Here is a 23,276-nt window from a genome sequence, read left to right on the forward strand (position 1 = left end):
GGAGCCACTTGGCTCTGAAATCAATAGCATGTAAATTTAAAATAGTTAAATACATGACAGTGACTAAAGAAAAAGAAAGGAAAAAAGAAGAGGAAAATAAAAAAAAATATTTCTTTTCCTTTGTGGTGGATTTAAAACCCTTATGTTATTGAAACACAATTTTTTCTTCAATCTTAAAACTCTAAGATAAGGTGGGAAAAGGGCACAAATAAATGCATAAAATTCAACTTCAAATTGGTGTACAAGCTTTGTTTATATAATGATATCAATTTATTTTCCTGAATTGTGTTAATGACACTGTCCTTTTTTAAACAATGGAATGTAACAATGTAATGAAAAGGATAGTTGCTATTCACTATATAGTGGAGATGCTGCGCCGCAGAAAGGCACAACAAAACGACTGTTGGAGCATTAGCTTTTGACCAGCAATGCTTTTGTAAAAAATTGACAAAATACACACACACACACACACACACACACACACACACACACACACACACACACACACACGTGACCACGGTCTCTGCCAGCTGGAGCCAGACTGCGAGTAGCAGTGCATTGGGAGAGGCAAACAGGTGGGGGTAAGGAGGAGGCTGGAGCGGGGAGGAAAAGCGATAGCATGGTAGGGATGGGGGTCAGTAAAGTGCTGCTGGGAGTATGCAGAGATGAGATGGAGAGTAGGGCAGCTAGGTGCAGTCAGGAGGTTAAGAGTGTGGGTGGGGAGGGGGGGGGGGTAGTGAAAAAGGAGAGAAGTAAAAAGACTGGGTGCATTGGTGGAATAGAGGGCTGTGTAGTACTGGGATGGGAACAGGAAGGGGGCTAGATGGGTATGTACAATGACTAAGGTTGAGGCCAGGAGGGTTATGCGAACAAAGGATATATTGCAGGGACAGTTCCCATCTGTGTGATTCAGAAAGGCTGGGAAGGATTCTGATGGCACAGGCTGTAAAGCAGTCATCGAAATGAAGAATGTTATATTGATTGGGTGGTGTGCTGGACAACATGGTGGGCCAGTTGTTTCTTGGCCACAGTTTTTCACTGGCCATTCATGTAGACAGACAGCTTATTGGTTGTCATGCCCAAGTAGAATGCAGCACAGTGGTTGCAGCTTAGTTTGACTGGTCTCACAGGTAGCCATGCCTTTGATGGGGTAGGTGATGTTTGTGATCGGACTGGAGTAGGTGTTGGTGGGAGGATGTATGGGACGGGCCTTGCATTTAGGTTTATTATGGGGATATGAGTCCATGAGGCAAGGAGTTAGAAGCAGGGGTTGTGTAGGGATGGCTGAGAATATTGTGTAGGTTCAGTGAGTGGTGGAATGCCAGTGTGGTAGGGGTGGGAAGGATAGTTGGCAGGGCATTTCTCATTTTAGGGCATGATGAGAGGTAGTCAAAACCCTGGTGGGGAATGTAATTCAGTTGCTCCAGTCCTGGGTGGCTCTAAGTCATGAGGGGAAAGCTCCTCTGTGGCTGGACAGTGGAACTTTGGGAGGTGATGTGTGAATGGAAAGAAAAGGCATGGGATATCTATTTTTGTACAAGGTTGGAAGGGCAATTACGATCTGTAAAGGCCTCAGTGAGATGCTCGGTATATTTCGAGAGGGACTGCTCATCACTACAGATGCAATGGCCACAGGTGGCTAGGTTGTGTGGAAGGGACTTCTTGGTATGGAATGGGTGGCAGCTGCCAAAGTGGAGGTATTGCTGGTGGTTCGTATGTTTGATAAGGACAGGGGTACTGTTATAGCTAGCTTTGAGGTGGACGTTAACATTGAGGAAGGTGGCTTGATCGTTTCAGTAGGACCAGGTGAAGTGAATGGGAGAGAAGGTGTTGAGCTTCTGGAGGAATGCGGATAGTGTGTTCCAACCCTCGATCCAGATCATGAAGATATTATTAATGAATCTGATCCAGGTGAGATGTTTGGAATTCTGGGTGCTTAGAAAGGATTCCTCTAGATGCCCCTTGAAGAGGCTAGCATAGGATGGTGCCATGTAGAAGCCCATAGCCATACTCCAGATTTGTTTGTAGGTAACGCCTTCAAAGGAAAAGTAATTGTGGGTGAGTATATAGCTGGCCATGCGACTAGGAAGGAGGATGCCCCATTGTGGCCAGTTATTGTGCCCTCACTAAGAGGATCTCTGCTCTCATAGACCAACACCTTTGGCCTATTACCTGCAACCTACCCTTCTATAGAAGAGATACTAACCGTTTCCTCCACTGACTTGCCCCAGTTCCTATTCCTTTACCACACAGTGTCCTGCGTTGATGCCTCCTCCCTTTACACTAATATGTCTAATGCCCATGGCCTTACTGATATTGAACACTACCTTTCGCAACACCCAATAGATTCCAAACCAAAAACCTCCTTCCTAGTTGCCATGACCAACTATATCCTCCGCCACAATTACTTCTCCTGTGAAAGCATTACCTATAAACAAGTCCGGGGTACAGCTATGGACACCCACATGGCACCATCCTATGCCAAACTATTCATTGGCCATCTAGAGGAATCCTTCCTAAACACCCAGAATCCCAAACCCGTCACCTGGTTCAGATTCACTGATGACATCTTCTTGATCTGGATTGAGGGTAAGAACACCCTATAAAAGTTCCTTCATAACCTCAAAACCTTCTCTCCCATTTGTTTCACCCATCAAGCCACCTTCCTTGATGTAGCTGTCCACCTCAAAGATGGCTATATCAGTACTTCTGTCTATATCAGACATACAAACTACCAGCTATTCCTTCACATCCCCAACAGCTGCCAACCATTCCATACCAAGAAGTCCATTCCATACAACCTAGCCACCCTTGGACATCTCATCTGTAGTGATGAAATATACCGAGGCCTCACTGAGGCCTTTACAGATTGTAATTACCCTCTCAGCCTTGTGCAAAAACAGGTATCCCATGCCTTATCTTTCCAGTGATCCAATACCTCCCAAAGTTCCACTGTCCAGCCACAGAGGAGCATTCCCCTCTTAACTCACTGCCACACAGGACTGGAGCAACTGAATTACATTCTCCATCAGTGTTCCAGCTACCTCTCGTCATGCCCTGAAATGAAAAATGTCCTATCCACTATCCTCCCCACTCCTCCCACACTGGTATTCTGCTGCCCACCGAACCTACATAATGTCCTCATTCATCCCTGCACAACCCCTGCTCCTAGCCCCTTGCCTCATGCCTCTTATCCCCATAAGAGACCTAGATGCAAGACCTGTCCCATTCACCCTCCCACCAACACCTACTCCAGTCTGGTCACAAACACCACCTATCCCATCAAAGGCAGGGCTACCTGTGAGACCAGTCATGTGATGTACAAGCTAAGCTGCAACCACTGTGCTGCATTCTATATGGGGATGACAACTAGCAAGCTGTCTGCCTGCATGAATGGCCACTAACAAACAGTGGCCAAGACACAACTGGCCCACCCTGTTGCTGAGCACGCCGCCCAACACGACATTCTTAATTTCAATTACTCCTTCACAGCCTGTGCCAACACCAGCTTTTCTGAACTGCACAGGTGGGAACTCTCCGTGCAGTATATCCTACATTCTCGTAACCCTCCTGGCCTCAACCTTCATTGGTTATTGTACTTACCCATATAGCCCCTTCCCTGTTTTCATTGCAGCACTACACAGCCCTCTATTCCACCAATGCACCCAGTCTTTTTACTTCTCTCCTTTTCCACTACCCACCTGTCCACCGTTCCCCATCTAATATCCCGACTGCAAGTAACTGCTCTGCTCTCCACCTTGTCCATGCTCTCTCCGGGCAGCACTTTACCATCCCTCACAGCTATCCTGCTATCCCTGTGGTTGAATGTGTGAGTTGCTTTTTCTCTCTCTCTGTGTGTGTGTGTGTGTGTGTGTGTTTTGTTCTCTATTTTTGACAAAGGGCTTGTTGACCGAAAGTTAATGTTCCGACAGTCTTTTTGTTGTGCCTTTCTGCAATTCAGTGTCTCCACTGTGTGGTGAGATGCAACTATCCTTTTCATTATATTGTTCTTTTTTAAGATATATATTAAATAGGTTATTTTGATAAGGGTTAACTCTTGATAATATATAAGTTGCTTAAAATGGGTAGTTGTGTACTTGCCCTGCTAAAGTTCTGTTTTTAATTGTCACTAATACAGAGACAATTGCAGAATAGTACATATTTTGACATTTATTTTTATGGCTGGAACATGAAAATTGAATTAAAACTTTGAGTTATCAACTGTTATGCCTTGGTGTGTCACAATGCCTGAGGACCCCAAGAAAATACTTAACATCAAAACCTTTATTGTGTCAAAGAATATATTTTAATGATGTATCATAGAAAACAGTCTTTCTTCATCTGGATAAAGGATTGACATCTTTACTCATGGTACTGCTTACAGTAAAGGGAGCAATTACAAGTGATAGCAAATATCATCATCTTAAGCACTACAGTGATGAAGAAACTAGCAGTATTTTATTAAATAGTAAGTGACAACCAAATGTACTGAAAAGGCACTTTACTGCACATTACAATTAAAGAATTCAATGTGAAATGTCATGTCCCCCATTCTTCCTGATCTGGGGTGTGGAAGAATATTTACAATATCATTCTTTACTACTGAGCAAATGTGTTCTCTAGGAATGTGGGGTCACCTGCATCAAATTTGAGCGTAGTATCTTATTTGGGTTTTGTCAATGTACTTCAGTATTGCTCAGTCACCCAGAGTTAACTCCTTTGTTGCTTTCAAAGCCGAACCATTCCCTTATTATACTTTGTTCTCCATAGCTTCCAGTGTTACAGTTTCCTCCTCCCCTTGTGCCATACTTTTCTCCTAAAGATTGTGACAGTAGTCTTCACAGAATCTCTGAATCTATATTCGTCATCGTCTGATGAACCTTCCATAATTTCTTTCTTTTTAGAGTTACTTCTGTGAGAACCAGTAGTCTTTTTACTGGTTGTCTTATTATTCTCATTTTTAGTAATTTGTGAACTTTTCAGTCTTGTTTCAACTTAGCATAAACAATGCAGAGCATGGTAATTTCACATGCTATTACTATGTCCTTCTCAAAACTGATCTTTGAAAGTCACCTTAAGCAGACATGCTTTATATTTAGAGAATTACTAAAAAAATAAATATTAAAAATTAATTTTGTTCGCCTTAATAAAGAGAGAGAGACAAAATCTGTGCTGCATTTGTGCAATAAAGTGGGAAAAGTCATAGGTAGCAATGTAAATACAGGACAGGGACTACCCTGTGGAAATCAAAAATTGACACTAAGGCAATGGCAGAAAATGTCACAGAGAACAAAAATTACAATTGAAAGTAATATGAACACAAATCACTATTGATAAACAAAGCCAGAATTGTCTTATACAACAGTCAAACAGAGTTTCAAATCAAAGCCGAGATCCATAAAAGCGAGATAACAATTGTATTCGAGAATTGGCATATGGAGGCTTCAGTTATGAGATATGAACTGCCAAATCCACACAGTGTTTACTTCATGTTATGGATCAATGGCTATCCCCATGTGACATATTTGCTGCAGCCCATAGAGTCATCACAGCCAAAGAACTGCTGTGCACCATAGAAATAATATTGCCGCTACTCTGTAATTCTGTATCCATACTGCTTGAATGGTGGGATGTTAAACTGTCAGTATTAGTTGAATTTGTGATTGATATACTATGGGAACCAAAGTTGATATTCATTTGATCTCTCAGATTTTGTTGCTGTGATTGATAGTTGGCATCAGAATCATCAGCTCAGTTTGATGCTGTGTACATGGCACATTTTAAACTGAACTTTGCTGGGCATTGTCTTGGTTACAAATATAGGTGGCCCTTTCTTTACCACTAAAAGTGTTGTGTATACCAGTCTTTTTCTGTGAGTACTTTGAACTAAAAGATCAGTGAAAACATTTTAGCATCAGTCAAATGGTAGTCCCTCCATAAAATAAATAAATAAATAAATAAATCTATCTGGAAGCCTGGCCCTCAATGAGGTATCACCATCAGATAATAAGAGAATATGGGCTATTCTTGAAAGTTGTTTCTTGTATGAAAATGATTTATGTAATTTATATTCAGACTGGAGAGGGCAGGGGGTTGTTACAGAAGCTGTGCATATATATTGGGTATGAGGCACTGGAAAGTGTATTAAAATATGCTGTGGCGCTCCACAGTGGCATTGTTTTGGTATGTATTGGAACAAGTGGAGTTTTTGATGGAGGTGAAGAAATTTGAAAGATGAATAATGGAAAACCAGTGCTGGAAAGCATATAAAATTATCATGACAGACGATCAGTAACATAGAATCTACTCTCTTGTTAAAAAATGGTACACCTTGAATGACTAGAGGCATGATTTTCATATTCATAAGTATGTTTTGCAAAAAATCATTAGCATTTGAACCATACTGGCCTGCAGGCTCAATGTAGACATCGATGTTGTGGTGCAATACCACCTACTGGTAAAATTTGCCTGCAGCTGTCATTGTCACTATAAACCAAAGGGAAAGGATCAATGTGACTTGAGCAGATGTGTGGGATGCCTCGCAGACATATGCACACACTGTACAATCAAATCAGCAAGTTTGAAAGAGGGTGCATTATTGGCTTGAGAGAACGTGATTTATCCATGTGGGAAATTGCTGCTCGTGTGAGAAGAAGTGTTTCAGCAGTGCAATGGGTGTTTGCAGAATGGTTCACAGAAGGCTGTAGAACATGATGAGATGAGTCAGGTTGCAACACCCAGACCTCCTCCCTCCCCCCCCCCACCCCCCCTCCCTCCCGAGAAAATTGACACCTCATCCAACTGGCATTGCAGGGCAAATCTGCAACCTCCTCTGCTCTGGCACAATAGTGGAACAGTGCAACGCATTGTACACTAACAGGGATGACAGTCTGTCGCCATTTATTATGGCGTGGGTTGCGTGTGCCTCATCCAATTCTCCATCTACCTTTGACGAATGTGCAAAAACATACAGGATGTCAATAGCGTATGGAATGACATCACTGGACAGGAATGGCATTAGATAGTGTTTATGTATCAATAGAGGTTCTGCTTGTTTGAAAATGATGGCCACATTTTGCTGCTACAGATGGGGGGAAGGACATCACAGTGACTGCATTCACACAAGACATAGACTGCCAACTCAAGGCTTTATGGTATGGAGTGCTATTGGGAACAACTACAAATCACAGTTGGTGTGTGCCAGGGCACTGTGACCAGTGAGACCTACATGAATGACATCGTGTGACCTGTAGCCATACCCTTTCTGCACAACACACCAGACGCCACTTTTCAGCAAAACATTGCACAGCCACATATTGCTGCATGAAGGCATGCCTTCTTGGTGTCACAAGATGTCAGCCTTTTGCCCTGGCTTGCCAGATCACCAGACTTGTGGCCAATCGAAGATGTGTAGGATATAGTAATGATGGGTGCAGCACTGTGACCCAGTGCTAATCACCGCGGATGAACTTTGGAACCAGGTGAATGCAGCGTGGATGGCTATACCACAGGACACTATTTATGCCTTATACGCGTCGATGCCATCACGCATGGAACAAGTTATCTGGGCCTATGGCGGACCTTGTGTCTATTAGGCAAGGTGGCTGAAATGCTAATTATTTCTGCAGAACATCCTAATATACATGTTGTGTGAATATGATCACTCTATCTCTAGTCGTTACAAGGTGTTATGTTTTTTTCTGAACATGAGTGTATTAAAAACTAATATATTTGCTTCTTTCATTGAATTCTGATACTTCTTCAAAGCTGTGTTATTCACTAAACATAACATTCTCTCCCTAAAGCAGTGTACTGCTGTTTAATCCACAAGGCATTTATTTTTGCGTTGTCATTGCATACTATACATGATTTGTGTTCTTGAATAAGAATATATGAAGTTGCTTAAGATTATTAGTGATGATTAATTTTACACTTGTTTGATACAGGCTTAATCTAACTTGACAGGGGTGATGACAAAACATAATTTGTGTTACAGGTGGGCAATAACTTTTGTGGAGAAAAATGGCAAAAGAAATCGGTAAGTCTGATCTCAATTCAGTTCAAATAACAATCATTAATGGAAAGTTCCCAGAGTCAGCAACGCCACTGCTCTATAAAATAGCACAGCATAAAAGCAAATCTGAATTGTAGTTACACACAAATCTTTGCTTTCCTTTTTGTAATAGAGTTATTTCTTGATTTTGATGAAAGTAAGCTTGAGTGGATATAAGGGGAATCCATAGCTAGTACCTGGAATTAAGGCAACTTTTGCTACAGAGTGAGAACAGTAGTAAGAATATATACAGTACATTAAAAAGCAATAAGGCAAGGGGTGGGGAGCAATATCATTGCCTGTCCATACTCCACCCCTTCTCCCAACCCCTTGCCTCATGGCTCTTATTCCAGCAATAGAGAAAAGACCTGTCCCACACATCATCCCAATACCATCTACTCCAGTCCCGTCACAAGCTTCTCCTACCTTATCAAAGGCAGGGCCACCTGTGTGATCTACCAACTTAGCTGCAACTATTGTGCCTTATTATATTTTTGGCAGAACAACTAACAAGCTGTCTTTATGAATGGCCACTGCCAAACTGTGGCCAAGAGACAGTTGGACCTCACAGTTGCTTAATGTGCCGCCCCACATGATGTGCTTCACTTTAATGATCACTTCACAGTCTGTTCAATCTGGATTCTTCCCATCAACACCAGCTTTTGCTGATTTGTGTTGGTTGGAAATTTTCCCTACAACCAGTCCTTCATTCCCTTAACCCCCTTGGCCTCAACATAAAATTGTCCCTGTCCTCCACCTGCCTATCGTATTCCCTGCTCCCACTCCAGTAATACACACACCTTATGTCTCACCATTGCAACTACATAATCCTTTCCACTTCTCTGTTTCAGTCCTGTTCCATCCCTGCCTCCTCAAGCACAGTATCCCAATGCTACACCGAGCAGCTGTGTCCTGTCATGTACCCCCCCCCCCTCCCTCCCCCAACGTCACTGCACATTACAGTCCCACAGGCAGTGCTAGTATCTTCACCCACCATCTCATTCTTTATCTCTCCTCACCTGATTCCTCTTCTTACCCTCACTGCCCACTGTAGCTAGATTGCTGCTTACATCTGGCAGTCACAGTCGGGGTATAGCACACACGGGTGAAACTCCTTTAGAGATGCCTGTAGCTCGACCTTGGTTCACTGGAAGATCACTTGGGGTGCTAGAGGATTATCGAGCCATCCCCACTGTTTCTTATTGGGTGTTATAAAGTCTTCCATATCTGTTTCGGTTTCATTCGAAACAGAATTTGGTTTCATCCCATTGTGCCCCTAATTATGACTTTGTGTGCGAGTGTTGCACTCTTTGATTTCCATTGTGAATATATTTCTAGTAATTGCTTAATTTTGGCTCACGTCAATAATATTGTGAGGTGTAAATGATTCCGTGTTTGTTTTTGTTTCAATAAAACAAAATCTGGTATCATAGCATAGTGTTTGTGACAGTTCCACCTGCTTTATATATTTCTTTGCTTGTTGTCCTTGGTGTTGATGTACTTCATTGGTACACTGGCTAAAAAGTATGGATTGTGGATTCCTGCATGGATTACTATAAATTGTGTAGCCAACAGATGCACAGTTGTGTGTCACAGTACTTTAATTTCACTGTTCACAGGCCCCCAATAATACACAGTTATATGGCCAGTACACTATTGTTTAAACTTTCCATAAGCCTCATTAATAGTTTACAGGCGAAACTCCACATACTGCTATGATAGTTTACTGTTGAACGGTTATGAGCAGTATAACCTAACCACAAAGTTCAAAGTTCTTGAAGAATAATCAGGTACATATGGAGCAGACACTGTGTCTGTTTTTTCACATGGCCTAATTGTTTAACACTTGTTCCACAGTTAATTTGAAGCATTGTTGTTGTTCTAACCAGCACAGGTTACTCGTCTGAAACTCAGCCGTGGACTGACTGTCTCATGACAAAAAATTGGGGCCTTTATATATCATCACAATAATAGGTGCTGAACCTACACATTGTCTGAAGATAAATTTACAGAAATTACAATTAAAATTTAACTCATTAAATTAACAGAATACACCAACAAATAGTCTTTTTAACAGTTTCTTCTACTACAAGGGTTAAGTCAAATTATTTCTTTAAATCATGAAATTAACAAATATAGTTACATAAACAAAACTTTTGACAAAACTGTTAATTACCTTGGAGTTAATGAAGGGCTGGATTTGCTAATATGTTTCCGACTAGAGCCCAATAGATATTTAAAGACTGCTAGCATTTCGCCTTCCAAATGTTTACAATTATTAGAGAATTTATATTTGTTTATATGTCAACAATAGAATTTAAGTTATGAAACAGTTAATGATTTCACCCTATAATAATGGATACTAACTAGGAATATGAAATAATCAAACAATGGAAAAATCTAGGATGGAATGTAACAATATCAGAGAAGGAAAGTTCCTACTCACCATACAGCCGAGATGCTGAGTCGTGATAGGCACAACAAAAAGATTCACACATTTATAGCTTTTGGCCATCAAGGCCTTTGTCAGCAGTAGACACACACACACACACACACACACACACACACACACACACACACACAAACGCAAACGCAACTTGCACACACGTCTGCAGTCTCAGAGAACTGAAACCACACTGCGAGCAGCAGCACCAGTGCATGATGGGAGTGGCGACTGGGTGGGGAGGGGGAGGGATAGTATGGTGGGAGTGGCGGACAGTGAGGTGTTGCAGTTTAGATGGAGGGCACGAGAAAAGGTGCAGAGGGGGGAGGGGGTAAGTAGCGGAAAGGAGAGAAATAAAAAGAAATTAAAAGACTGGGTGTGGTGGTGAAATGATGGCTGTGTAGTGCTGGACTGGGAATAGGGAGGGGGCTGGATGGGTGAGGACAGTGACTAACGAAGGTTGAGGCCAGGAGGGTTACGGGAACGTAGGATCTATTGCAGGGAAAGTTCCCACCTGCGCAATTCAGAAAAGCTAGTGTTGGTGGGAAGGATCCATATGGCACAGGCTGTGAAGCAGTCATTGAGATGAGGGATATCATGTTTGGCAGCATGTTCAGCAACAAGGTGGTCCACTTGTTTTTTTTGGCCACAGTTTGCCAGTGGCCGTTCTTCATGCCTACATAGAATGCAGCACAGTGGTTGCAGCTTAGCTTGTTAATCACATGACTGGTTTCACAGGTAGCCCTGCCTTTGATGGGATAGGTGATATTAGTGACCGGACTGGAGTAGGTGGTGGTAGGAGAATGTGTGGGACAGGTCTTCCCTATAGGTCTATTAAAGGGGTATGATCCATGAGGTAAGGGATTGGGAGCAGGGGTTGTGTAAGGATGGGCGAATATATTGTGTAGGTTCGGTGGACCGCGGAGTACCATGGTACGAAGGGTGGGAAGGATACTGGGCAGGAAATTTCTCATTTCAGAGCATGATGAGAGGTAATCGAAACCCTGGCAGAGAATGTAATTCAGTTGCTCCAGTCCCAGATGGTACTGAGTTACAAGGGGAATGCTCCTCTGTGGCCGGACTGTGGGACTTTGGGAGGTGGTGGGAGACTGGAAAGATAAGGCACGGGAGATTTGTTTTTGTACAAGCATGGGAGGATAATTACAGTCAGTGAAGGCTTCTGTGAGACCCTCAGTATATTATGAGAGGGACTGCTCGTCACTGCAGATGCGACGACCACGGGTGGCTAGGCTGTACAGAAGGGACTTCTTGGTATGGAATGGGTGGCAGCTGTCGAAGTGGAATTATTGCTGGTGGTTAGTAGGTTTGATATGGACAGAGGTACTGATGTAGCCATCTCTCAGGTCGAGGTCAACATCTAGGAAGGTGGCTTGTTGGGTTTAGCACCAGGTGAAGCAAATGGGGGAGAAGTTGTTGAGGTTCTGGAGGAATCCAGATAGCAAAGATGTCATCAGTGAATCTGAACCAGGTGAGGGGTTTAGGATTCTGGGTGTTTAGGAAGGATTCCTCTAGACGGCCCATGAATAGGTTAGCATAGGATGGTGCCATGCGGGTGCCCATAGCCGTACTGCGGATTTGTTTCTAGGTAATGCCTTCAAAGGATAAGTAATTGTGGGTGAGGATATAGTTGGTCAGGGAGACTAGGAAGGAGGTTGTTGGTTTGGAATCCATAGGGTGTCTGGAATGGTAGTGTTCAATAGCAGTAAGGCCATGGGCATTAGGAACGTTAGTGTACAGGGAGGTGGCATAAATAGTGATGAGCAGGGCACCGTGTGGTAAAGGGACAGGTACTGTGAAGAGTCAGTCGAGGAAATAGTTGGTGTCTTTTACATAGGAGGATAGGTTCTGGATACTATGTTGAAGGTGTTGGTCTATGAGAGCAGAGATTCTCTCAATGGGGCACAGTAACTGGCTACAATGTGGCGTCCTGGGTAGTTAGGTTTATGGACTTTAGGAAGCATGTAGAAGGTGGGAGTGTGGGGAGTGGTAGGGGTAAGTAGAGAGATGGACTCTGGGGAGAGGTTCTGGGATGGGCCTAAGGATTTAAGTAGTGACTGGAGATCCTGCTGGATTACTGGAATGGGGTTCACTGTGGCATGGTTTGTAGGTGGAAGTATATGACAGCTGACGGAGTCGTTCTGCCACATAATCCTTGCGGCTCAAAACAACGGTGGTGGATCCTTTGTTTGCAGGTAGGATTGTAAGGTCGGGATCAGTTTTAAGATGGTGGGCTGTGGTTCTTTCTGTGGATGTAAGGTTAGTTCACATGTTGAGGGATTTGGGGGGGAATGATGGTGAGGCAAGGTTTGAGGTTTAGAAATTCTGGAAAGTTAACAGGGGGTGGTTTGGAGGCAATGAGGGTGGATCACGGTTGGATAGAAGAGTGAACGTGGCAAAAGGACGGCAACATTGTGTGCCCGCTCATGGGGAAGTGCTGTTCAATCACACGAAATCTACCAGTTGAAATTAGATATTTCCAAAACAGTACCACGTTCCAGTTCTTATTTTGGCCACAGCAGTTATCAGATATCGCAATGAGTCTCTCTCCTTTTATGTCGTTTTCCTCAAAGTAACGTAAAAGGCAGCTCAAAATTTCCTCTGATCCACGGGCAGCAGTAGTCTCATTCCACAAAAAGCAGTGCCCTTTCTTCTTGACACAATCATGAACATTGAGATTATACAACCAAATCTTCCTTTTGTAAAAAGCTGGATCACAACTTAACTTAGGAACTGGGAGAGTCTGCTGCAAGTCAAAAGACACAACATGTAGATTACTGTCTGCTTCTGCTTGTTTTGTCTGGATGGCAATGTTAGCTTGCCCTGCTTCTGCCCGACATTGGTGTAATTCCAACTGATGCTCCAGACTTACTTTCAATTGAGGGGCATCAGTGCTCTCAATTTGCAGTTTGAGCATGTCACAAGTCTTACACGTATCATTCTTTGGTGACTTTACTCCTATGTTATACTCTTCAGTGAAAATTCGCCTGTACTTGTCTGCAGGTACAGGCTCATAGGACATCTCCTTGCAGAAAACATTCTTATAGTGCTCATAACAGGAGGCAATTGTTGCATCTGTGCCCAGGTACAATCTGGCACGACTGTTTGAGCGTCTGTAATGACTCTCGTGTTTTGGTATTTTGTCAATGTGTTCCCTGACATGGTTAACACTAGTTTCAGAGTAAGCATGCAGACGTATGGTATGCTTGCCCCGTTTGTCCTGGGGTGGCGTGGTCGATCCGGATGCGATTTTCTTCTGTATATTTTCGACACGACCGCGATTGTTACGTAGACCATGAATGGCAAGAAAAGCTTTCTTGCATACTTTTGTATCACTGTCACTAACTTTTACGCTATAGGAAGTAGTACAGTTTCTCTGGGAATTTTCTCCAGCTGCTTTTCGGCGACATGCAACAGTGTTAGATTTAATTGCACCAAATAAGTATGCATTTTGAATGTTAAAATCACCTACTTCCCAAAATGATTCGAATAGTTTCATCACATTCAAATCAATTTACGAGGGCACTGGCAATTAGGTCCCACAGTTGTTTTACTTAGAGTTGCTCCTGTACGAGAAACATACTCTTCGCCCAAATTACACCTCTTCTGTTTAATTTTGCGTTGAGAATCGACTCTCAGCCTTTTCCGAGACGACCTCTTTGTCTGTTCGAGGGCCCCTTCCTGAATGGTTTCTGCAGGAGCGATACACTGTTAGTTGTTTTGGGCAATATGATCTGATTCACTATTAACCTGTATAACAACAAAAACTACTATTACCATTAACATTATTATTATTACATGTAACAATATAAATGAGAAATGCGCATTCACACACCACTTAGCCAAAAAAATGTAGCCATTCTAAAATTACTTCAAAGTTAACGTACTTCAGAAACATAATGGTATGTACATACACTTACCATTATGTTCGTGAAACGTACTAAAGACAGTATATTTATAAAATAACATACCTCTGAGTCATCTGAATTGTTAGGAATGTATTCTGGATCCCTCTCGAAGATATTAGTATCACTGGAATTATATTCCTCGTCTTCTGCCATGTTCACTGTTGCCATAATCTCGGAGATGTTTTTACTTGCTGCCATTCTCTCTGTCACTTACCATTATGTTTCCGCAACAGATGGACAGTGGCGCTTACCATTACCATATTTACTCGAATCTAAGCCGCACCTGAAAAGTGAGACTCTAAATCAAGGAAAAAAATTTTTCCCGAATCTAAGCCGCACCCGAAATTTGAGACTTGAAATTCAAGGGGAGAGAAAAGTTTTAGGCCGCATCTCCAAAGCGAAACAGTTGGCCCATTGTAATATGAGACACAATTTAGGTCGAATGAATGACGATACAGCTACAGTAGTTTCGTTAGAGTCGTAAGCTTAGCAGTTAAGCTTTACCAGGTAGCCATTGCTGTGCGTCAGGCGCTCCGTTCGTATTTATACAGATACCCTTCCTTTTTCACGTGCTTCGTCTGGTTTGAATTGATTGCTTATTTTTCTTTGATCTGATAAGTGCCGATCTCTTTGTTATAGGTGTTTACGTCACTCTAAGCTGAAAATGCATTATTGTACTGCGCCATGCATTGTTTGTCGCATTCTGATAATGTGTGTTTACGACCTGTCGCCGCTCGCGGCATGGCTTGCTTTTGTGGGCGCTACCGCGGCTTACTTACACTGCTGCTTTCTTTGATAATGATCAACAAGAACCAGATAATAGACTGCGTATGATAGAAGATGTTCTGAATGAGAGTTTAGCTAAAATTTTTCTCTGATTGAAAATCTTTGCAGACGCCTCTTTCGTACATTACATTCTGCACAGAAATTAGAGTCATCTTAGATTTAAAAATCTAGTCAATTGCCGTGCTTCATTTCTGACTGTATCACTATTAGGCATAAGAATAATACGAATATAAACATGACATGATATGTCTATTCTTCCACGTTTGCTGTTGTCTCACACTAGTTTCGTAGTTTATTAGGCAGACAGGATTTAAATGAAATAGCAGCAAACACACAGAATACATGGCAAAATGTTTATATTCGTATTATTCTTATGGTGAAGAGAATACTGCATGTGATTCACAATTCATAAAAAGTTCCTATTAGCAACCATCTCTTCTCACAGGTAGGAAAAAATTCAGAATGTAGAGTTGGCCATATTGACAAACATCCCAAACAGTGTTGCCAATCGGATTTCCGTAGTACATAGAAATTCTGCTACATTTGAAGATGAACAATACGGAATTTGTATTTACTTTGTTGGATAATGTATGAAAATGCAGTGGTCGAAACTTGGGGCGGAGAAAAAAGCTAGACTTCCACATTTTTTTAAAAAAATTATTTACTGACGCAGAGGTTTTGGCGCCAGTATTTATCTTTGTGCCTGCAAAGCATGCCTGTGTAGCCCTACATATATTCGACGGCAGAAGTTAGTTGTGGCAGCATCTACCAACATTTTTCAGAACTTCCACTTACTTTGCACTCGATTCTAAGCTGCAGGCGGTTTTTTGTATTTAAAAAAAAAAAAAAAACAGAAAAAAAGTGTGGCTTAGATTCGAGTAAATACGATAAGCTCCGCCCTGACACCTGTTGAGTGAATTTGGAACTGCTAGTATATTTACTGCATTGTGCATCCCACAGGTGGTGTCATTAGCCATCTACTGTAAAATACACGCCGATGGCGCTTACCATTGTGTCCCCCCGAGCAGCTCAATTATAATAAAATAAGCGCTACACACACACACACACACACACACACACACACACACACACACACACACACACACACACACACACACACACACCTGCTCATATGTAGGTGATGAGGATAAAGGAATTTTTGCACCTCTAATGCTTGTAAGAAAATTTCCAAATTTAATTTAGCTGATTCTGTACCCTCTCACTTTGAGTCCCAGTCTGGCACAACTTTTGTAACTATATATTCAATACATTGCAGGTTCAGCATATTTGAGTGGTTGCACTGACATCATTTCATGTCATTGATTTCATTTCTGTTGTTACATTCATTTCATTTAAAATACATGTTAAGAATGCATTACTCTAAACTCTGAGACGAAAAGGTTTTCCTTTTGTTTTACATATGGGCAAATGCATCAAAGTAGTACAAAATGTGACAAACTAATCACACAGGTAAAGGCAAATATATAAGCTGAGAGTTCACAAAAATAAAATTAATATTTCGGAAATTTCCATGACTAAATGATGACATTATTATGTAACATTACCTCATCTTACATACATTGCGATACAAAGTGAAGTTAGTTCATCCATCACTGTTACAATAGCTTCCTCTCTCTGCCCATGTTCTTGTGAACTCCCAAGGTATCGAAATCTTTCCTGGTTCCATCCTGCCACTACAGCTTTGATCTGCTGAGTGGCTGATTCCTTGTTGCTTTCTTTCTAATACTATTTTTACTACACCTTCTTTCTTTGTCAGCCATTGAATTCTCCTGCTCCTTGGTACATCTGGCTCATTGCATAGTGCATTGAGTTCGTGTTTTGTCTGTTTTTGACACTGGTCCAAATCTTGTTCTCAGCACCTTGTTTACAGAAGTAATATTTTTCCTCTCCATCTTCTTGCTCAGTTTTCAAATCTGGCCCTCATATGTTAAGAGTGGTTGCAGGTGGTCTATGTGAAATGAAGTAAAGAAACAAGAGATAGGAACTGTACCACTAGCTTGTGATGTTAGAAATGTGTGTGTACATTGTCATCACCCAGTTTTTGTGGTAGTTAGAACTCCTTTCCACCTTCTCATTCCACAGGAACATCAAATGGAGGAAGCCTGGCGAACTACTTCAGATCAAAAATAGCTGACCTATGTCACATGAATTCCATTTCTGTGTAGCAAAGTTTCTCTTCTATTTTTTTGCAATTTATCTGCAAATAGAATTACTATCAATGTATAAACTAGTGGGAATACATCCATAAAATTCCTGCAATTTTATGGAGCAAGTAATACATCATGAGAAAATGAAGATTCACAAAACAGCATGTTCTTTTGAACATACATTGTTGGATGAGTGTTTTTGACAGTCAAATACAAGTACCAACGGAGAAGCAATTTAAACTTCACACACTCTGAAATGATTTGGAAAAATCTGGGAAATTAACAGGTTATTTGATGAATGTAAAAAATTTACATCAGGCCTAACAAATTTTCTACAATCTGTATATACAGACGCACTAAACTAATGAGGGAGACCATGCTTGGGGGGAAAAAAAACTTCAACTTCTAACATGTAATGTTACTAAGAAGGACAGGAAGTATGTATGATAGCAGCATCAGAATGCAGTATTAAATTTCCATCTTGATTTAAAAGGAGAAAAGTGTAATGTAAGCAATACTCTTGCATTAGGAGTGCGACCAATACATTCCACTGATAAACGAGGGTTGGAACTTAAAATAGTGGTAACTATTTATTCACAACCGATACAAAAGAGTTACATGTTTGCACCTGTTACTGTCCTTCAAAAGCAGTCACCAGTGTTGTGTAGAACTGGTTGGCAGCAATGTGGAAGGCCTAGTATACCATTAGCAGAGCCTTTTCTGTTGATGGTGCGAATGGAGCGTTCTAAAGTTATGGTGATTCTCGTGTACAACTGTGATGGTGTTATCCTAATGCATTCCTCCATGGCAGACCATCAATGCACAGTATTGCTGTTTGTTTTTGGAGCATCACCTACAATCAGCTTTGTGAAAGAAGCGGTGACACTTTCTGTGCAACCCAACCATCATTTTGCATGACAATGTGCGGGCGCATACAGCACAAGCTGTGGCTGCTCTGTTTGTTCGATGGGGCTGGGAAGTACTGTACCATCCACCATACTCCCTGGATTTAAGTTCTTGTGACTTTGATTTGATTCTGAAGATGAAGGAACCACTTTGTGGCATTTGCTTCAGAAATGTTCCAGAGATTCGACAGGCAGTAGACCGCTCCAATCGTACCATCAACAAACAGGCTCTGCCAACAGTATACTATGCCTTTCACATCGCTGGCAATGGATTCTACACAACACTGGTGACTACTTTGCAGGATAGTAACAGGTGCAAACTTGTAACTCTTTTGTATCAGTTGTGAATAAATAGTTGCTACTATTTAAGTTACAACCCTTGTATATGTGCACTCTACCTCTGAGCACAGTTAAATATTCATAAGCAGCACTTATTGATCTGTGTTCCAGGTCAAAAGAAACTCCGTATTTTGGATACACAATTGCTGGTTCATCTCGTGAAGAGCAGCTGCGTTGGATGGCAGCTATGTTAATAGGTGAATATCCACAAGGAATTTTGCCGTCACCTATGCTGTTAGAATAAATTGTAATCATATTATCTGGGTACTGTTTTAAGAAGGTCTTCGTCCAGTATTGTTGCCTTTCAAAACAGGAAAAGACAAGTCTGCTTCTGTGACTATAATCATTGTGGACATAGAGCATTCTTTTTAATGTAATCAATGCAGCCACTTTGCTTGTATGTTTTTTTCTAATTTTTATCCCCATCAAAGTGATATTTATACAATATCAATTTAGTGATCACTTGCTTGGCAAGGATGGAGAGATGCACTTTTAACTTCATTGTTATGTAGATAATTTGTCAGTTTTTGGACAATTTGTTGTCTTTACATTATTTTCATTGTGGCTTGATACTGAAATGAACTGATATAATGAGCAAACAATTTGTTTTTGATGCTATATTACCTGAAAATCGAAGTGTGTACCTCTTTTATTCATTGTAAGAAAAATGTGGAAATTTTTTATCTAAATGAATTCATAAAAATATTACATGCATAAGAATCACTATTTAATATATTTGGAAGAAAACTAGATAGTACAAAAAAATTTGTGTAATTTTCTTTTTAGTTAGTCCTTGAGAGATATTTTTGTAACTGGCTATATATCTTGTATTCTGCAGATATGATTATTGGTTCCTGAGTTTGCTTATCTTATTTGTAAAAGACGTATAATAATACTGACAAATCAATGAAACCAATTTACAGTTGTAATGAATGTTTCTTCCTTAATGAATCTCGTGATGAAATATAAGTTTTGTAAAACTTGTTTTTATATGAATATATTGAAATGTCAAAAAATGCTGAAGCAAAACTTGTGTTTTTCCTGTATGCAGCACGATGATGTGCTAGTAAGGAAGTTTAGCCAACAGTTTGTGATGTGGCAGCTGTGGGGTTGTGAGTTTTGTCATGACTTTAAGTGAAAATTTTATTAGACATACTACATATTAAGCACTTTTTCTCTTCAGACAAATTCTCTCCATTTGTGGTCATCATTATTGTTTTTCCATTGTCAGTACTGTCCATGGGATACGGATCTTGAGATTTTGTGCAGTTATCCTGTGGTATTTTTCCAAATTGTCTCTTTGTTTCTGTAAATGTAGAGTCTGGTAGACTTTGTCTGGAGAACAAGATATATGATGTAGACAGTGAATCTCTAAAGTTCTCTCAGCTAACTGCTAATGAGAAGTGTAGAACGAGCCAGATTAATACAATGCACTGTGTTTTAGAAGTGGGGCGTCTTCATATTTGCTGAAATGTCCTGATGCAATTTTTTACCGTGTGACCACACAGTGTGAATTTGTAATGAGAAATATATTTGCAGGTATACACATAGCCTCGTCTCTGTTATTCTTGCTTGAAGAAATTATTTTGCCATCTCCCTTTCTATGTAAGATATAATTACATTTTAGGAAAAAAATAATGGTATGTAAAATTATTGAGGTAATTGTGGTAGCAAATAGTGGTATCGCAACATTCTGGGTCTGCATATCCTCTTCTGTGTATTTTGTTCTCTCTGTCATAATTCTGATTCATATAAATATTTACTATTAGTAATCCTGCTGCTCACCATTTATTTTGAACCCTGCGCTGGATAAATTTAGGTGGCAGTACTTTTCCATTGTGCGATGCCCTCTCAGTACATTTTCTGCTGCCAGCCAGCAGTGTGTGTGCTTTCAAGGAGGGAGTGTGTTTCTGATGCCTCTCATACTTCATAAAGCAAGTTAGCATTCAAACAAAGATGAGCTACTCACAAAATTTTCTTTGTATTTGGCATCTACCATCTTGCTGAATACCTTTAAGTGGGCTCTAAATGTTTCAATGCAAGAACAGACGCACTCCACTGGAGGACAACAGTTTTATGGTTTTTTTCTGAAGCACAACACACTATGTGAACTCATAAGCAGCTCAGTTGTGAGTTCTTCCAGTCCTTTTCTGTTCTGCATATATTCATGGGTTTTTCAGTTTGGCACCTTTCATGTTTCACATGTTATCCTATAATTGTCTGTCAGTTAGTATCTTCTTTTCTCCATTATTATTTCATTTAACATAATCAGTTAGGATTTACAACAGTAATTAGAAAAGCATGGAAACATTATATTACTACTATTGTTTCTTCTAAGAGATGCAAGTCTTACGCTATTCTGGGAGAGTGGCTTCAGTGGAGGGATAACAGTGCCACTGACCTGGTAGCTGAAATGTGAACATCAGCTGGAAAATGAATAAAAAATCAGGATACAATGAAAGAAAGAAACAACTGATGAACAGAAAAAGAATTTTGTACTGTGTATACCAGCTCGATAAAAATTAGGAAGTTCATAACTTATAAATAATTGCGGTGGTTATCCTGTGAGAACTGTCAGAGTTGTAAAGAAAATGTGGAACTTACATGTGGGAATTAGTACCTGAGAGTTAATGGTTGTGCCATGTTTGTTTAAACCACTAGCTAATGTACGTTTCACATGCTTCTCATTTCTGTCTTTTTAATGTCAATGTCAGTGTTGTGAAGGAATGGAACTCTATTATGACAGCTTGTATACGTTGGACAAGTTTCATAGCAGAAGTAAATAGTTAATGAATTGGGAACCAGTGTTACAGAAGAAACAGTATTTTCTATTGTATTACTATGATGTTACTTATTGATTTTTAAATAGCATTTAACACTGATACCAAGTATCTATGAAATACAGAGTATTTAAATTATAAGACTGTCTATAATACTGCTTATGTTTCTTTCAAGGTAATAGATGTCGTATTTTTGAAGTATTTGAATATATTGCAAATAATGATTTCTTGTATATAGTGTAGCTTTTGTCATTCAGAAATGCTGTTCATGAGACAATGTGGATCAGTTTATAATAAGCCCTATTAGCAGAGCCTTCCCTCAGACATGAAGGCTGTGTGTAACTTGAGTTGATGGCATTCTGCTAAGGAGAATGGGGAAACCCCATTGCCTGTGTTAAAATCCAAATACAGGCACAATGTGATACTTTGGGGTACAAGTATTCATAAATGGCAGCTCTCAACTGTCATATTCATTTTTTAAAACTTTGTGATGTCTTATCTTGTATAAGACAACACAGAGTATATGATCATGTGTAATGAAGTATGAGGAGCAGCGTAACAATTAAATGTTTAGTTGCATTAAAACAGTAAATGCAAAAAAGATATTTCCTCTTTAATAATGAACACCAATTAGTGTTGCTATCATTCCAATGTATAAAGCTTGTGCAGTGTTCTCTATGCTGTGTGTATCAGCTTCCTGCTGTTATCTTACTATACATGATGGTTAACTGGTAATATAGAGCTTCAGAAATTTTAGAACTGGTGTAAATATGTCATGGACTGTTTCTTTGTATTAAATGTTATTTTTCAGAATTTTTATATTTTGTATAAAGATCAAACATATTATTCTCTTGAGTTGTAATTTGAAACAAATAAAAAATATACCTCTATTTTAGTATAGTACTTAAAAGCAGATTTTATATGTGTAAATAATGTGTGGAAAAGAATTCTAAATTTTTAAGCACTTTTACATTACAATTTGCCTCATATAGAGTGCCCCACATCATTTACTGTAATAAAACAAATACATTCTTTGTTTACTCATTGGACTCATGAGTCGTCTTTTGCTTGGAAAGTTTTAAATTAATGAAAGTGTTGTACATTAAATATATTTTTGGCAAGTACTTGTGCAGTGGCTGCACAATTTGGAGAACTTACTAGCATTCCAGTGTATTTTAATAATGTTCATCCTTTTGCCAGAAGTTATTCCACGGTAGGTGGAAATGTCCTTGCCAGAGGTGCTCAGACCCACTTCATGTACTTTGGTATTAATATAGCCCAAAATTGGTAATACTGTTTTATGTAAAGAAACATTGTTTATGACTTTGTAGATTTGATGTCTGGTGGTATAACATTTTTTTTTTTTTTCCGTATATTTGCTAGTGGCTGATCATATTGTCAGTCCACTGACAACTTCTATGATAAAATTTAAATTCATGAAAGGTACTTTCACAAAATATGATCTTATTCCTTATGTAGAAGGAATTTCTTGTGGAACATATTAAGAACAGCAAAAATGTCAGATGGCTGCTTCTTATTTTGTGAAAAATGAGACTGTAGACTTTGAATATGCATTTAGAACAATGATATTGTCACATTTTCATGATGATTTTTACAGTGTTTTTGGGTTGGAGGATATATTTTCCAACCAGGCATTTCTAACCATTCAGAAAGTCATGTCTTCCAGCTGTACACTTTTAAAATATTCTGACATACATTTAAAATGATATTCAGATAAAATACAAATGCAATTCATGATAAAATTACTGCAAATACAAAAGTCTTATATCTTTATCTACATGCGAAATATGGGACCAAAGAATTCAGCTCAGCTTTCAGGGCTGTGGGGGAAGTCAAGACATTTAGCTTCCTGAGA

At 40.1% G+C, this 23,276-nt stretch overlaps 1 protein-coding gene across 1 annotated transcript in view; it reads left to right on the forward strand.

Annotated features, from left to right (window-relative positions):
• The window catches only part of LOC126259614 (arf-GAP with Rho-GAP domain, ANK repeat and PH domain-containing protein 2), a 138,609-nt gene extending 119,351 nt beyond the window's left edge, over positions 1 to 19,258 (forward strand). The window contains exons 11-12 of the mRNA XM_049956528.1: positions 7,997 to 8,038; positions 18,732 to 19,258. Coding sequence (XP_049812485.1) covers positions 7,997 to 8,038; positions 18,732 to 18,864 — 175 coding nt within the window. The 3' untranslated portion in view covers positions 18,865 to 19,258. The remainder of the gene's footprint in view (positions 1 to 7,996; positions 8,039 to 18,731) is intronic.
• The last annotated feature ends 4,018 nt before the right edge of the window (positions 19,259 to 23,276 follow it).

The sequence above is a fragment of the Schistocerca nitens genome, chromosome 5 (assembly GCF_023898315.1).
Source record: "Schistocerca nitens isolate TAMUIC-IGC-003100 chromosome 5, iqSchNite1.1, whole genome shotgun sequence".
Lineage (NCBI taxonomy): Eukaryota > Metazoa > Arthropoda > Insecta > Orthoptera > Acrididae > Schistocerca > Schistocerca nitens.